We start from the raw sequence: 17,160 nt of genomic DNA on the forward strand, positions 1-17,160 counted from the left end.
TAGCACCACACTCCAATACATTCCTCAATCCTGCTCCTGTTATCCCCAATCTTCCCATCTCCTCCATCATATCCTTCCTTTCCGACCTATATTTAATGCAGTTAATGATAACGTGTTCTGAGGTTTCTGGTACCTGACAGATTTCACAAAGACCGTTTGGATGTTTACCTATAAGATGAAGCGTGCTGCGTAAATTGCTGTGTCCTATTCTTAATCTTGATATTACAACCTCCTCTCTTCTGTTTCCTCCCCTCTTTCTTACACTGCCTACTCTATTTTGTATCAGATGTAAATGTCTCCCCCTTCTCTCCTGATCCCAGTGCTGCTGCCATTCTTTATTGATATTTCCCCACACAATGCCCTTTCCCTCTGACTTTGATAACTTGATATATCGTCATGTTTGGAATGACTATCACCTATATGTATTTGTTTATAGAGCTGTATATTTTACTGCTATTACTGTATGTTCTACAGAATCATTTATGTAAGTTCATTAAAGAATAAGTGAGATTTTTGAAAATATGTGCTATTCATGTTGAACATTAAATCTGAAATAGCATTCAAATGCTTTAGTCTTGATAGGCCTGTCCTTCTTGTAATAGAAATTGCAAGAAAGAAATTAAGATAATTATTTACATGACATACTTTACAGTTAGTGACTCACTTTGAGCACATTAAATACATATTGAAGGCTATGTAGGTGAGGGCTTGATTTTTCTTTGGTCTATGGTTAGTATTTGAATGGGAAGTCTTCTGTGAAAACTAAGCTGCCGGTGGGATTGGTGACAGTGGGCCAGTAGGGGGGCACTCTTCGGTCTGGACCAAATATAAACACAATGCCCCAGCCCACTGTGTGTGAATAAGAACTGGGGAGTGAAAAGATGAGGAAATAGTGTATGATGGAGAAATGGTAAATGGTGGATGCAATAGCAGTCTTTAGTATCTGACATGAGGGAGAATTAAAGGCTAGGAAAGATAAGCAGCAGAGAGGGGGAAAAACTGTTTGACTTGCACAGAAAGTGCAAGTGGATATGCAGAGACAAAAAGAACAATATGCAATAAAAGAGTAATAGACAGAGAGAAGTGAAGGAATAGACACAGAAATGCGACTGAGTGAAGGTGGATAGTAAATGCGAAGGGATGAGAGAGCTACAAAAGAAAGAGAACTGTGGAAAGGAGGGGAAAAAAGGTATGCTATGAAAGAGAGCTAAATGAGAATGAGGACAGGAAGACCTTTTGTCACTAACATCCTGTCCCCTTGACGTCATATGGGAAGTTGATGTCCCAAAAGCCAGTGCGCAACTTCCTGTCTGCCCATCACTCTCACAATCGCTCTCAGGGACCGATGAGGAAGAAACGACAGGCACCCGTACAGCAACCTCCACCGCGTCTTCTTCTCAACACAGTTTTTCCTCTGCAAGAGAAAGAGAAAAAACCCAGATACAACATGTAGCGGCATTTCACAGTGGCTGATGATAAAAAGGTCAAGATACAGTGGGAGAAGTTGAGTAAGGAAAGAGGAAGAGACATTCGAGAAAGAATACAACAAATTGTCAGCCTTCTCCTGTTTGTATTGTTTTCTCCCCCTCTGGACATCCTTTCAACTTTTTTTTACAACTATGAGCCGAATTTATAACCTAAAGACTGTGGCTTCCCGAACATCGCCGTCTGTAGCAGAGGGGAAGCCTGAAGCTCAGTTGCTCAGTTTGAAGATAAGGCAACGAGAACACCACGCACAGACGTACGACTCAGAGCCACAGCAGCCACAAGGTCAACTGCGTAGTCAGATGATCAGGATACAGCTTGAAAAGCAACAGCTGGAAATGAAACTAAATCAACTCTATAGTCAGGAGGCCCACGAAGAACCAACAGCCAAACAACCTGTACAGAAACAGCTTAGACCATTGCAGTTAAAGGAACAGGAATGCAACAGGACACCACAACTGACACACTGCCACCAAAACATACAACAACAAGACCATGATCCACACAAACAGATGGCACAGCCAAAGGATGAGGAAATATGCAACGCACAGGAAAGTGTACAGCCCTTACAACAGCGCTATGCCAACCAAAGAACCCCACTAAAGCTGAACCAACTAAATCAGTCAAATTCTCGCTCATCCTTTACCATCAATCCTAGATCTTGTCCCTCTCCTGAGAAACCTCCAAAGAACCCAGAATGGAGTCTCACTGCTCCACCTCCATCTGCCTCTCTTTCTATCACACCCTCCCAATCCCCCTCTCTTCCCCCTTTCTCTCTCAGGAATTCAGCAGCAGTGCAGGGCAAGAGGGGAAACACCATCACCATTAACCCCAGAAAATCAGGCACAGGTCCGGCTTCACTGATCTCTCCAGGAGTAAAGGAATTATGTCCCTCAGCGTCCAGTGCCACCCCGCATGTCACAGAAGAGAAGGGAAAGAAGAGATATCCAACAGTGGAAGCGATAGAGGTCATTGGGGGTTATCAGATTATGGAGAAATCATGCTTGGCCAAAGGCAGTGGGACTCAAAAAACAGTGAGTACTATTAAAAGTTTAAAAATCTGTGATATACGTTATTGGTATCAGAATGTGAAATTTTATTCAGTTTTTAATGATTTTAGTGTGTTCTTTGATTCATTGCAATGGCCCACAGCATAAACAATACAGCCAATTGCATTTATATGATTTAAATAATTATGCATGTGGTAAAGGAGAATAGATCTATGATAAATTTAAGCTTCTTTATCAGATAATTGCTGATCTGAAGTTTGTTGTCACCGATGCATACAAAGAAATTGACAGGCCACTGTTAATAATGTTTATACCAGCAATCATAAAAAACAGGAAGCACATCAATGGTTTAAGCGCTCCATTATTCTTATTGAGATCTGTTGCAGTTTGTTCTGAGGGTGACGTCAGTAGAAACATGAACATCATTCGTACATCACAGTACAACTGCCTAATTGCAAAGATGACTTACTATCCCCAACTTTCCTGAACTCAACGGCTGCTATATCATATTGCTGCCAGATGCAAGAATGTTTCTTGCAGTGTGTACTGCTACGCCCACAGTGCTGACATTTTTGGCTATAACCTCCCAAATGTGTTTTCTTTCTGTTACACTTTTGTTTAAATGTTTTACATATTTGTGTACCTGTACCACTAGAACCTCAATCTCCTGATCAGAAAGCAATTGCTCCTTTCAGCTGGCATCATCGTCCATTTCCGAGAGAATGCATAACAGACTTGTTGGGCTAATTTTATAGGCATGTGCAGCTGACTGTTGCATTTTCTGCCTTGTCTTCAAGCTGAAGTATACAATTTGCCCTTGGAGTTTGTGACTATGCTATTTTCTGGTGGAGAGCTCATTTCAGAAGCTTGTTTGCTACAAACGCATTTGCATACATTTCTCAGTGAATAAGCTCAATAATTGGGGCACAAAAAGAATGTGAAATCTGCCTTTGCAATGGAAGTGAATCTGGCCATATGTGCCTTCCTCCAACTCATGTTTGTGCAAGCTAAACTTGTGGTCTACAGCGTGAAAAGAAGCTGCAGCTTGACTTCATGTGCTTTGGCAGAGAGCGAAAGCTAGACTGATAGCAGAGGTAGCAGCAATGCGCATGGCTGATTGAATATGCACAGAAAATCTTCAGTATTAAGCCAACTCTCATAGAGCACATATGAGTCTAATAGGGACCATGAAAGAGTTGATTTAACACAGAACATTTAACATTTTAATTATGAGATAAAGGGAAGAATTGTAAAAATATTACAAATACAGCCATTCTGCAAAAGAGGAAGTTATTATGGCCAGTATACAAAAAGGTTTTGTAAAGATGCGGACATTCTCCTGAGGAGATGTTCCTGAATTGGTTGGCAGTTCTAATTTACACTTGTGGGAGTGTGCCGCTATCTCCATGGTGGGCAGCTGCTTTGACATGTTCCACTGTCGGACTTTACTAGGTTACAGTGAACACTGAAAAAGAGCAGTTATGACTGTACCCTGTAAGTACTTTTTAAAAAAAAAACATTTCACAACACATGATAGACCCCTGATCCACATGAGAGTATAATGTATTCAAACAGTGTGATTTTTTTTCTTTCAGGTGAAGGTTTCTTTTGATGAGCTACAGCTGGATCGAGTATTTGAGTACCCATCTGAAAGCTCTCTGCTGGACTCCTTCCCCTCTCCCCCTCTGCAAGGCCCTGAGACAGAGGAGGGGAAAGAAGCAGAGGAGGAGGAGGACGAAGAAGACAGGGAAGAGAAAGGAGTATTTTTGTTGAGAAGCAGCAGACCTGCCATGGCTGGAGTAGGCAGAGTGCTGACAGTGGGTATGTTTCCCTGAATTTACAGAAACATGACATCATCCTACACCTACAGTACCACTTAATCTATAATCTGTGCAACCCTATGTCAAATATACACTGCAAACCCATTGTTTAAACATTTTCACACTGTTGTCTTGATACAGAACCCTTTTTGCTATATGTTCATAATAGTGACAGTAATATTATTATAGCTTAGTAAAATTTTGTGTTCTACAATGCACATAGTTGTTACATCATGATAAAAAATATTTTTATATTAAAAATATTATATTATTCATATAATTGATATCATCATTTGTGAAATATAAATACAAAATTAATTAAATACAAAATTAACTCAGTATCTCAGTCATTGTGCCAGTCATCTAATAAATTTTCCTTTGTTTTTTTTTTTTTATACAGATGAATCATGCCACCAATAGAAGCCAAAGGACATTTGTTTTCAAATAATCATATTCTTAAAGATATGTGGTTCAAATAATTGGTATACATTTACAGTGTTTACATAGCTAGATTTAAATTTGCCATATTAAAAAATGCCTTGGTGTTCACTTTTATGTTAATAATGAAGGAATTTAAATGCACATTTTTACACGTATGTCCTGTAAATGCTTGAAAATGAAGTTAGCTGAATAGCTACACAAATACTTAAAATGTTCATGTTTACAATTTATCGTAAAGGTGATTACATTCATTTTTATTCTTTAACAAAAGTAAACCATACCACAACTCTTGATTTTATTCTGTGATTTCTAAAGCAATAAAGCAGGCTTCATTGAATTTCTAAATACCTTACTGCCTTTTAAACATCAGGGACAGCAGATTAAAACTAGCCTTTCAGGCTAACTCTGGCTCATTTACAGATTGACTGTTGATTGGTGTGCATTGTCCCGGAAAAATAAACCAATAAAATTAAAAATATTGCCATCCATGTGTTGCTCCCATTGTTGCTCCCATTTCAATGTAGGTGTGTGAAACAGCATGTGAAAAAGATACAGATGAAGACATGCAGCATTTTTCATGAATGAGTGTATCATATCATGCACTCCTTGCTGTGTGTGTGTGTATGTGTGTTCTTGTGTGTGTGCATGGTCTGGGTGTGGCTACTTCTGTTCAAACACACCAAGACTACACATGCCTAATTTGCCAACAATATATGCAATGTATTTCACAAACACACCATTTAGCTTTAACAGAACAGAACTCATAATAAGTTCAGAAGTGAAAGTCATCATCATCGACATCAGCAAACATCGACACACAAGCAACTTCATAATTTACCGTGAAGTGAGTTGTGGTAATGTCCAAATCGATAAGGAAAGTTTCTTTTGTTTGCTTCTTAACACACAGGCAAGCTTTTAGAAAGCAAATAGCCAACTATACAGACCAACCTAGTGTGTACTTATTATTATGCCTGTGATCAGGTGGCTGATTCTTTTCCATTAACCACTTGGAGCATCCAGAAGTCGATACTATGTCAACACAGCAAGCAAAATTAGCTGAACGCATTTAACACTGAACTAACTTTAAAAGTCATCACGTTGATGTTCAGGCCTACAATTAACTTCTTCTCAGAAAATAAAAACTTTCAAAGACAGGTGACGGTTTAAAATGGTGTATGATTTGATTTATTGTTTATAAAAAATAATGCCTCATATTCAAAATTACTTCCAGAACAGATTTTTGTTTATTTTATTTTATCTTTTCCACTCGAAGGTTCTCGAATTGCTTCGTTCTTTTGGCACGCACTAGAGGACTGAATTTCGCGTGTACAAACCTGAAACGTAGCTGCTACTGTAGCAGCACTGTACAAAAGGTTATTGACCGTGTTACGTTTGTGATGCGTTACATTTATACCGACTATCCATACTTTTGTGAATTAGCATCGCAATAATGTCCGTGGACTCAAATCTCCTCATGAATAACCGCAAAACCTCTACTGACTAACTCTTCTGAGTGGTGGCTGAGGGACTGTTTCAAAGTCAAGCATTCCTGTCCGAGTGAAATCACGAATAATGGTGCAATCTACTTTTCCAGATATCTGGTCTCATTCCCTTATTCTGCTCATTCCCAGAGCCCATAGTACCAAACAGTATCTGTTATATTTAGCTCTTATCTCTTGAACTTGCATATACTAACGGTAAGATAATATACACTTATTTATTTTATTCAATAGTACAAATGATTGGTGTCTTACACCTCTGCAGACACTCATGCATCTTTATCTATACTCTAAAGATTATCTTTATATGTCATTTTCTGTTTTCACTACCTGACTAACAATAATATTGTTTAACTATATAAAATATAAATATAAAATATAAAATTATAACTACTTTTAACAAAAACATGAAAACAACACAGCAGTTTGCTTATTGGGGAAAGTAGCTAAGCATTAATGTCCTGACAAATAAATATTTATCACACCGTTTAGCAAGACTTCAAAAAACGAACAAAATCATGCTGATATTGTTACAATGTTTTTTGCACTTTCAGTCAGTCATAACATTATCACCCCAGAAAGATCCAGATCCGCTCCAGATTCCCCAGCATTATCCATCAAGAAATTTATTTATACACACAATTAAAAAGTACGAACATCGATTGTATTATATACATATATATGCAATGAATGATATTTTACATGATTTTGTGCGCAAATATCCTATTAAAATGTATTCACGTTTTCACTAAAATCTACATTTTGTTAAAAGCTACACTATAAGAAACCTCAGGAAAAGTCAAAGCCGACAACATATAAACAGAGTAGAAGGAAGTGGCATTTCTTTTAAGAGGCAGAGACAACATAGCCTACTTGAAACAGAATAGCGGACGCGTCGCGCGTGCATGCATTGCGTTATTTCTGGGATGGAGACAGTGCTTGGAAACAAAACTGCCTTTTGAATCGGTTTCTTTTCTCATGTAGCCTATTAACTTTTGCTGGATACTTAACAAAAAAAATCATTTGTATATCACTATATCTTCCGTGCAGTTGATGGTATGATGTCAGTGTTCAGTTTCCGTGGCACCAGAAGGAGCGGAGCTTCTGGGTTCATCTGCATGCTCCTTAGTGTTTCTTTTGCAGTCTACGTTGTCGGGTACAAGCCCGTCATTATAGTCCACGGACTATTCGACAGCCCCAAAGAGTTGGTAAACTTGAGCCGCTTTATCAGTAAGGTGAGTGAATTAGATCATTAATTAATAATTAATAATTAATTAATTGTAATATGTGAGGTTTGAAAAAATCGCTTTCACTGGCCTGTTTCTGTGAAACCTGAAAGCATAGTTTATTTTAGTGGAAAGGTTCACTTGCATCAAAATACGCATGTATTATTAAAAATGTTGTTGTTGTTGTTGTTGTTGTTGTTATTATTATTATTATTATTATTATTATTATTATTATTATTATTATTATTATTAACTTTAGCTCTACATTTACAAGTAATCCGAACTACAACTTGTCGAACTTTCCAATGGAAACTTGTTAATTAAGCTTGTGTTAAGATTAAGAATACCTGGGTTTGGTATAGTTTCAGAGTGACTTTTCACCCAACCCCCTCCACCCATAGCATGTATCGCCAGAACTTCTCTTTCAGTGAAAAGTGAAATTAACTGTTCAGTGAGAAGCACCGGTTCCTGTTTTTAGCGTCAAAACAGTTCTTTCTTATCACAATGGCACAGAGTCTAATAATATAAGTCTGTAAAACTGGTATGATGTGAAACTGAAGTGAAAGGGGCCTGTTGCACGATCTGCAGTTTCACTGCAATGCCACTAGAGTAAGAGAGGATTACACAGGGGTGTGGATTCTGAATCTAATTTGGGGATGAGAAAAATGGTAAAAATCATGTCAAAAAGAATATTCCCACATTTAATCCATAGTTAAATCAGTGCCCTCTCCCACATAATACATTTTTTTACTTGTTTATAGGGATGCCAAAGAGCTTCAGAATGGATGCAGAGAAAGAGAGTTTGATGCAGTCTAGTGCTTATTTACCACTATGCCATTCAATGTTAAAAATACTATGATGTACAGTACTGATGCCATTCAAAATGCTAAATATGACATATTATGAATGTATTTTGTACTATAGCCATAGGCCTTCATACCATTGCAGAAAAATGTACTGTTCTCTGCTGTTATCTCAGCTCTCACTAACCTCCACCTCTCAGTCACATCCAGGTACAAATGTGACAGTGATTGACCTGTTTGACTACAAAGCCAGCCTAAAGCCAATGTGGAAGCAAGTGCAGGGCTTCACACAGGTGGTCCGCTCCATCCTGCAAAACGCTGTGGACGGTGTCCACCTCATCTGCTTTTCCCAAGGTCTTTACTGCATGCATGTCTGTTTTTAATAAGAATATTACAGCAAAATAGTCGGTCCTCTCTGCATTTACTTCCTCTCTTGTTCTTTTGTCCGTTTTCAATGTCACTATGTAAAACATCTGTTGCGGTATCTTTACAGAAATAATTTTCACTTCTCCCCTCAGCTTCTCGATGTTCTGTTGTTTGCTGAAACTTAACATGTTGTCCTCACTTCTCTTAAATTCAAGTTAATTGATATGGTCTCTCTTGGTCTCTCTCTGTCTCTCTCTCAATCTCTCTCTTAATCTCTGCACCACTTTTTCTAACTCAGGTGGATTGGTGTGTAGAGGAATTGTCTCCACTCTTCCGGACCACAATATTCACTCATTTATTTCGCTGTCTTCCCCACAGGGGGGCCAATATGGAGGTCAGTATTAAGCATTCACTTCAATAATAACAATAAAATGACATGGCAATCGCATTGATAGTCAATACTGACATCATTGCAGGTTGTATTTGTTTGACTTTTTACATGTTTTATACTCACTGCTTCTCCTCATTTCCCTCTTTGGCACCAGAGGAGTGGTTGGAACATTACAGTGAAATAAAGTGTAATTTTTTGCTTTGCCTCAAATGTTTCTTAAGCCCCAGAGCTACATTTGTTCTTTAATACAGTTAAATGTTTACGTATGTTTTGCCCTCTCCTCACACAGATAAGTATTTTTGTTACATTACTCTGCTGTCCAATAGCATAGATGTTAAACTCACAGGTAAGTTATTTTCACATTAGGCTGGGCTTTCACACTAGATTGCTTTCACATACACTACCATTCAAATGTTTGGAATCACTTTTAGTGAAGCCATTACTCCAGCATATTGAGAACACACTGTGTTACCTCATTCTTAAGTATTCATGCTAATGTGCTAATTTGGTACTAGAGAAAGCACTTCCATTATATTAAGCACTGCTGGAAACAATTGTGCTGTTTAATTAAGCTACAAAATATTTTTAGTTCAGTTGCTAGTACACTGGCATTTATAAGTTGAATTTTGGTTTTAAAACTTGTCAAAAAGAAATAGCTTTCTCCAGAAACTCATCAGTCAATTGTTATTTTGAGAGATGAAGGCTATTTTGTGCGTGAGATTGCGTGAGATTTTATACAAAAGTGTGCACTACTGTTTGGAAGAAGAGAGCAAACTGGATCTAACCAGGACAGAAAGAGCAGTGGAAGGCCCAGATGTGTGACTGCTCAAGAGGACATGTACATCAGAGTCTCTGGTTTGAGAAACAGACACCTCACAGGTCTTCAGCTGGCAGCTTCATTGAATAGTACTCGCCAAACATCAACATCATCTGCTACAGTGAAGAGACAACTCTGGGTTGTAGTAATAATACTAATAGTAACCTTGAGTGTACTTTTTGATCAATTAATGATACCTTTGTGAACAAAAGTTAACTTTCAAAAAGTATCAATTTCTTTCTAAAACATAAACATTCCTCAGTGATTTCAAACTTTTGAACGGTAGTGTATGTTGGGTCAAATTCATTTGTGATGAATTGTAATTTTACACAAGATGTCTCATTTCCATGTTCATCACAGACACAGAATACCTGAAATATGCTTTCCCAAAGTTCCTAAAGAGACAGGTTTATAAAATCTGCTACCGCTCCGTGGGACAAAAGCTGTCCATCTGCAACTACTGGAAGGGTGAGAATGGACTATCCTTTGCATTCCTTTGAGTCAGGGTATGTAATCCTGTCATTTGAGGGTTTCTTTCCTGTATAGGGTAAAGGGCTGGAACAGCAACACCAATATTCTTGTTAATGCGTTTTTGACTCACTTTGCTGTGAATACAGATGAGGTTTTCTCTAATTCTCTTCCAGACCCCCACCACATAGACCAGTATGTGAAAGGCAATGATTATCTTGCATTGCTGAACAGTGAGAGGCTTAACCCCAGTGCAGCAGGTAATAAACTCTTGGCGGTTTTAACTTCATCAGCCAAAGGCTCAACCTCTAAGTTAGTTTTTAAACTGTACAGGACTAGTTGGTACATTATAAATTCAAAATGGCCATAAACTTAAAAAAAAAAAAAAAAATTATATATATATATATATATATATATTTTTTTTAAAACCAGCTGCCCTTTTTCACAGTCATATTTTGACTTTGTTCTATCTTTAATGTGTGTCACAGGTGTAATTTGTATTTTAAAACAGTGATAAACACCTCATTATCGATCATTATCAAAGTTAGTGTCAGTATCAATTTACATTTGGTCACATTTCTGTAAATAAACAAACGCAGCAATGACTGAGTAGTGAGTCTGCATGTTCATGATATACCTCTATTTTTGTTAGTTTGGAAGAAGAACTTCCTGCGCATTAAGAAATTGGTGTTGATCGGAGGACCAGATGATGGTGTCATCACTCCTTGGCAGTCCAGGTCTGTAAGCACTCACTCCCTCTCTTTTTTCCTTTTTCTGCTGTTTTTTTCTGACACCTCAGCTCTCCCTTTATTGTCTATGATCTCATTTGTTGATAACTAAGTCAGCGTTTCCCAACCTTTTTCCTTCCACGGCACACACTCCAAATTTACAGAATCTCATGGCACACCACGTCGACAGAAAAAAACCGAGAGCGACGTACTGACGTTGATGTGACGTGCCAACAGTAGGCCTAAATGTTCTTTTGGGGTTTTAATTAAGCGATACGCATTTTAATTACATTTATTTTGGCTTTTGTGAATGGGATTTGTTCATTTAATTTTTTTTAAATTAATTTGAACATTAAAAGGATTCAAGGATTTTTCACACAGCACACCTGGCCTTGCCAGACGGCACACCGGTTGGGAAACGCTGAACTAAGTCTCTTTCCAGCCCTCTCTGCATTTCTGAGGCTTTTTGTCTCTGTGTGACCCACTTGGTGCTGAGCTCATACTCATGCTGCCTTTCTCTCTCAACAGCCATTTTGGCTTTTATGATGAAAATGAAGAAGTTGTTGAGATGAAGGACCAGGATGTGAGTCAAATGTTGTTAATTTTTATTATTATTATGATGATGATGACTATTAGTATTATAATATATTTAGGGAAATTACTGACATTTCTTTTTTTCATATAACAGGTGTATGTGAAGGATGTGTTTGGGCTGAAGACACTGGATGCCAGAGGAGACTTGGTTGTGTGTGTGTTTCCCGGAGTGAAGCATACCAGTTGGCACTCCAATGAAGCAGTGTACAATGACTGCATCGATAAGTGGCTCACATAAAGCGTGATCATTGTGACAACAAAATAAAACATGTTCTGCACATATTACTGCTGAGTGATGCAAATGCATACACAAAACGTGTTCTGTTCACGTTTCTTTGTTTCTGATATAATAGTTAAGCATGGTAGAAATATAGTACATTAAAGGACTTGATAAACAACTGTTCTTAACATATGGAAATTTAAAGTAAAGTTAAAGGACACAAATTATAGTCAGATGCTGGAATGAGAGCACATTCTGTTTTTTTCCTATATAGATCTATAGTTTCATGGTTTTGAGAAAACGGGACATTTGTGCATTCGAAAATGTGATCCTACTGTGGTTTCTGATGTTTGTTTTTAAGACATTTTGCTAACTTTTACATCTTGTGGTAAATTACAGGGGTGCAAATGGAATGAAAAATGTTGCAACAGAACATTTGTACTGTATTTAGCTTTTCTGTTCTGTAATGATGGGCTAACAATTTCTCTTCCAAATAAAGTTCCTGTATTTGGGAGTCTATCATGCAACTAAAAACAAAATGACTTCTAGCTTTACTGTATGGGCCATGTAGGCCTGGACACAAATATAATTAACTTCATTGATAAACAACCATGACATTCTAGTCCATGTGTCCAAGTATTTTCATGTAATTACATTGTTTTGCCTCCCTTTGAGGAAAAAAATTGTGTATTGTACTTCATGCTTTTTGTGACAAATTTATTAAGTTGTGATGCAGGGCTGAGGGTGGCCACTGATCATGTGGTGAACAGACAGAAAAACCTAAATGTTTGCTGTCTGTCTTTTATTGCCCAAAAATGACAACCCAACAGAATTCTCAACCAAACAAGGAAAAAGGCCAATCTGGCAACCAAACACCTCCTAGGCAAAGTAATAACAAAACCGATGATTGGTTAATAAGACACAGCTAGAGGGCCCGCTGCATCAGCTGGTGGCGGGGGCCACTCATCCAGGGACAGGGCGGCAGAGCAGTGGCCTCTGGCGGCACCCTCGGACTGGGTGGCAAAGCTGCGACTTTTGGCAGGTCTGCTGGTAGGGCACAGTCCCCATGGTGGCGAGGATCCCCACACCACTTGCACCACAAAGACTCATCGTGCTCGTCCCGGGCCTCGTCCTCCTCTGACTCGAGGGCTTCCAGTCCTGGCCCAGGCAGGCACCCAGGTTCTCCATGGGCCACCCTTCCAGGTCTTGGGCGTAACAGGTATTGGCAGCAACGTCAGCAAGGTAGACAACTCGTCCAGCTCCTTGCGTGCACAGCTCCTGATTGAAATAGTAAGAAACTTAATTTTCTCCCTATCGTAAGCCCTTCGCAACATTGTGTAAAAATGAAGTTTACCTTAATAAGCTACATCTATGACATTGGCACTTGCATTCCATGGAAAAATATTACAACATTGAACACAATACAATATGTGCCTGTTTATATTTTTGTAATGCCATTTTCAAAAATGTTTACCATGTGTTTTGAAAGAGCACTTCACAAATAAGGTCAACAGCTTTTGCAAGCATGTGGGGAACACTCCAGTCTCATCCAAAAGTGAGGTATAACGTATGGGCTCAAATTAGTTCCAAAAGTACTTTGTACTTGCAAGCAATGACTTGTGCTTGCAACTTATGGCGTGTGTTTGTGCATTGCGAGTTGAAACTGAAACTAACAGTTGATTTTATTTTCGGTGCGGCGCGTAAGCAGCACGGCGAAGCAGCACTGCGCGGCGCGTCGTGTGTCTACACGGGTTCCGTTTGTGTCGCGCAAAGGCTTGCTTAAAGCTCTATATTCCTAGTAGCCCTCGCAGTCTGCAGTGGGATTACATCGTGTATTTCACGTTTGCTCACGACTGTTGATTATGGGTTAAGTGAATACTTGGTGAGAGACCTTTTTCAGTTTGTTAATTTGGTAATATTTTGTTAACTCATGTAAATACGTGAGAAAGTAAACTCTTTAAAGAATTACCATAAGCTTAAATCGCAACGTAGCCTACATAATAATCAATCTCAAAATGTATGTATTTGCTTGGTTAACAAGCGTGCCAACTTTATGAAGAATATGTAATGATCATAATAATAAATAATCCGTAATCAACCATTGGGAATTCCCGTGCCGTCTTGTTATTCACGTCAAAACATTTATATGATCATATTTAGTAAAATCAGCTAATCATCAAAAAGATGATAACAATTTAAACTTGGAGGGATATGAGCACCACAACGCCATGAATACAGGAAGCTGTCAAGTACAAGTGCAATAAAGGCTTGCTTACAACTTCACTTATAAAATAGGTGCATTTTCATCGGCAAGACCACTAAATAATCAGATTTTTTAAAGCTCTGTGGATTATCTGATTTTTATCAACAACCCCTTTTTAAAAGCTCGGCGAACAAAGACATCGGAGAAGTCAAATAGGCTGAGCAATGGTTGGTTAAAAACTACCTTTCAACACTCGAGCTAACAAACCGCTGCTCGGTGCATCCACTTCTACATCATTCGATAGGCTACGTCTTCCTGTGGTGTATTTTCAAATTTACCCCACCCCCTCCGCAAAATAAGGTAGCGAAACTAAGTTTGCCTTTTCCCCAGGTTGCGGTTTTTAAAAATTTTTCTGCAAGGACAATACAAAAACAAAAGGGCTTGTATTTTTTAGCTGCTTATAAAATATCTGGGAGGGAACTAGGGACACACCCCCAGTAGCCTAATATGGATGAAATATAAATCAGAGCATGTATACCTAGCATTTTAGAGCATATTTCTGTGTATAAACAGGTCATCATGACGCGCGGCAAGCAGAAAAATAGAACAGAAGCGAAAAACTACGCTTCAGTTCGCTTGTGTCGCACAAGTTTCGCACCCGGTTCGCGCCGCGTTCGCAGCTGGTGTAGAGGAGGTCGCCCGCTGCCGTTGTAATAACAGTACTTCAACTACGCTTCACTTACGCGCGTAGTACGCGCGTCGTGCGCTCGCGGCCGCTACACGTGCGGTGGGTGTCCGGCTTGAGTCTGTAATCGTTGCGCTTGTCTGCTTTCTGTCGCTGAAAAAACATGTTCTTGGAGCTGAAAATGTGTCTTATTTGAAAAACTCACTCCCTCCACACACTGAAAAAAAAAAAAGACTCCAAATGTTTGATCGCAATGACATCCTCTCCCTGGGTGTTTGCCCTACTTGATTTAAAAATGTAACTATAATTGATAAATAGTATGGTTGGTTACATGCTATATAAAAATTGTGTAGTTTAAATAAAATTAATGATTAATGATAAACGTTTCTGCCGATAACTAGAAAACCACAGGCTACACAATGTGTACACTTTTCGCTTTTTATATCACCTGTGAAATTAACTCTTCGGACCCAAAGTTGATTGTCGTCTTCACTACCCTAGTTTTTTGTAGATGAAACAGGTGTATCCAATATATTCCACAATAGATATGAAACCCCTTATTTTGTTTAGAATACTTGGCCCTATCGGGAAATGTCAAGCTTCTGGGATGGATATATTTGGCTAAGTTGTTGACCCTATTATATGGAATTCAAAATAATTTTCGCTTCCTAAAACATGTTCATTTGAGTATACAAGCTTACATTATGCGCTAGGTTGTAAAAATTGACCACATCATTGAGCCATATCAATAGCTCATACCATTGTTTTATGAAGCACAAACATATTCGTAAGAGTACCTGTTGGTAAACTGGAATGGTTAAATAATTTTTTTCTTTTATCTTAATGGTTCTGCAACCAATTCAAAAAAAACAAATACATTCAATAATAATAAATAGTAAAATAAATTAACATTATATATCACTAAGATAAAACAAAAATAAATACCTTTATAAATGTCTGTGACTACTCATATATACATATTCCAATAGTCAATATGAATAGTTTGCATTTTATTATTTAAGCAAAAATGCTCCCACGTTCAGAAAAAAATGAGTTATTCAACAGAGATTACAGGTAGTGCTTTAATTACTTCAGACTAACATCTTTTGTTTTCTGAAGAAACCATACCAAAAATAACACTTTCATTGTCTCCAACTATTTCTGTGGTACCTTGCTGTGTGAACATTTATTTTGTATTTGAAAACGTGTTATTCACAGAAGATAACCTACCATAAAGCATCCAGTTGTTCCTACACAAGGGATCAATACAAGCGATAGCAAAAAATATTTGTAAATACACCATTTTACAATAATCTGTGTAATTCACCAATACAAGTACCAAGTATATCAAGTGAAAAAAGACCCTTTTTAATGTGTTTGCAACCCATGTTTTCTTTCGTACATGGGTTTAGAAAAAACATTCAAACGTAGTAGGTTTATATCTGTATTCAGGGAAAAAAAAACAATCCTAATGTGCTCTCCCGGTGTAAAGCTGAAAATGTGTTTACCAGATGTATCCTAATGTAAAACCATCAGCTGACAGGCTACCCTCAAGTCCCATCGCTGTCAGGCTATCTAATAGATCTAAATAATGAGAAATCATGATGGAAATGCTCACAATCGAAAAAGAAGCCTATTCTTCTGCCCCTGAATGAATAAAATATGGCAAATGTTGAGCAAAATATCCTGTCTGCCAGATTTTCCAGATCTAAGGCTAGACAATGCTCAGAAGCTGCCAGAGCAAATTACCACATTGTTTATTTTGTGTATCTGTATTCACTGTAGAGCTAGGGTTATTCCCAATGATCAGACACCCTCTTTATGGCTAAATTATATTTGGGAATAAACACAGCAGCACCTGCATGCCTAGAAACAGGTTCCTTAGAACTATCTGTGAATAGAGTCAACATTCCTTGGAAGTGTTGTTTAATGTATCCCTGAACAGGTGGAAAACTGGATTTTCCTTTCCGTTCCTGTTGTAAACTCAAGTCTACACTTGGCATTGGGAGTAGCCACAAAGAAATAGAGGAAATTGGAACTTTAGGGCTATAGGGTAGATTGTGCAATCATAGCATCCCCGCTTTAGCATCACCTACCCACCCAAAGCTTCTGAAGTGTTCCCAGCGTTCTGTTAAAACAGCCTTAGTGGAGTGTGAATGGCTGTGCCCCTGCAAATTAACTCAATATGCAAGCATTCATTTACTTCTCCTGATTTGTAGAGGCATTTATCCCATTTCAACCTGCATTGCTGACACTGGGGATGTTTTAAATGAACCACTACTGATTCTAAGAGCTTGAGCTTGTAAAGCTTCTTATTTCTTGAGGTTAGTTTCTGCTGCTGACATTTACGCTATACATCTGTAGTCTAAAGCTGATCTACAGAGTGCCCAGTATATATTTGTCA

At 38.3% G+C, this 17,160-nt stretch overlaps 2 protein-coding genes across 2 annotated transcripts; both read left to right on the top strand.

The window, feature by feature from the left end:
- The first annotated feature begins 1,303 nt into the window (after positions 1-1,303).
- LOC135262875 (phostensin-like) lies at positions 1,304-5,240 on the top strand. Its single transcript, XM_064350239.1, has 3 exons — positions 1,304-2,519; positions 4,091-4,316; positions 4,716-5,240. The coding sequence occupies exons 1-3, from the start codon at positions 1,620-1,622 to the stop codon at positions 4,733-4,735; spliced, it is 1,146 nt and encodes a 381-aa protein (XP_064206309.1). The 5' UTR covers positions 1,304-1,619; the 3' UTR covers positions 4,736-5,240.
- Positions 5,241-7,098: 1,858 nt separating this feature from the next.
- On the top strand, positions 7,099-11,933 carry LOC135262881 (lysosomal thioesterase PPT2-A-like). The gene is made up of 8 exons (XM_064350253.1): positions 7,099-7,490; positions 8,485-8,638; positions 8,949-9,044; positions 10,219-10,326; positions 10,503-10,586; positions 10,979-11,063; positions 11,583-11,637; positions 11,743-11,933. Exons 1-8 carry the CDS (start codon positions 7,314-7,316, stop codon positions 11,884-11,886), a joined length of 903 nt encoding a protein of 300 aa, XP_064206323.1. The 5' UTR covers positions 7,099-7,313; the 3' UTR covers positions 11,887-11,933.
- Positions 11,934-17,160: the final 5,227 nt, after the last annotated feature.

Source organism: Anguilla rostrata, chromosome 1 (genome assembly GCF_018555375.3).
Source record: "Anguilla rostrata isolate EN2019 chromosome 1, ASM1855537v3, whole genome shotgun sequence".
NCBI classification, from domain to species: domain Eukaryota; kingdom Metazoa; phylum Chordata; class Actinopteri; order Anguilliformes; family Anguillidae; genus Anguilla; species Anguilla rostrata.

Excerpts from the sequence above, each read along its gene's own strand:
- LOC135262875 (XM_064350239.1), top strand. The coding sequence starts at position 1,620 with ATGAGCCGAATTTATAACCTAAAGACTGTGGCTTCCCGAACATCGCCG. Across the intron at positions 2,520-4,090 it reads GCAGTGGGACTCAAAAAACA|GTGAAGGTTTCTTTTGATGA; the intron begins GTGAGTACTATT and ends TTTTTCTTTCAG. Across the intron at positions 4,317-4,715 it reads AGGCAGAGTGCTGACAGTGG|ATGAATCATGCCACCAATAG; the intron begins GTATGTTTCCCT and ends TTTTTTATACAG.
- LOC135262881 (XM_064350253.1), top strand. The coding sequence starts at position 7,314 with ATGATGTCAGTGTTCAGTTTCCGTGGCACCAGAAGGAGCGGAGCTTCT. Across the intron at positions 8,639-8,948 it reads CCTCATCTGCTTTTCCCAAG|GTGGATTGGTGTGTAGAGGA; the intron begins GTCTTTACTGCA and ends TTTCTAACTCAG. Across the intron at positions 9,045-10,218 it reads ACAGGGGGGCCAATATGGAG|ACACAGAATACCTGAAATAT; the intron begins GTCAGTATTAAG and ends TGTTCATCACAG.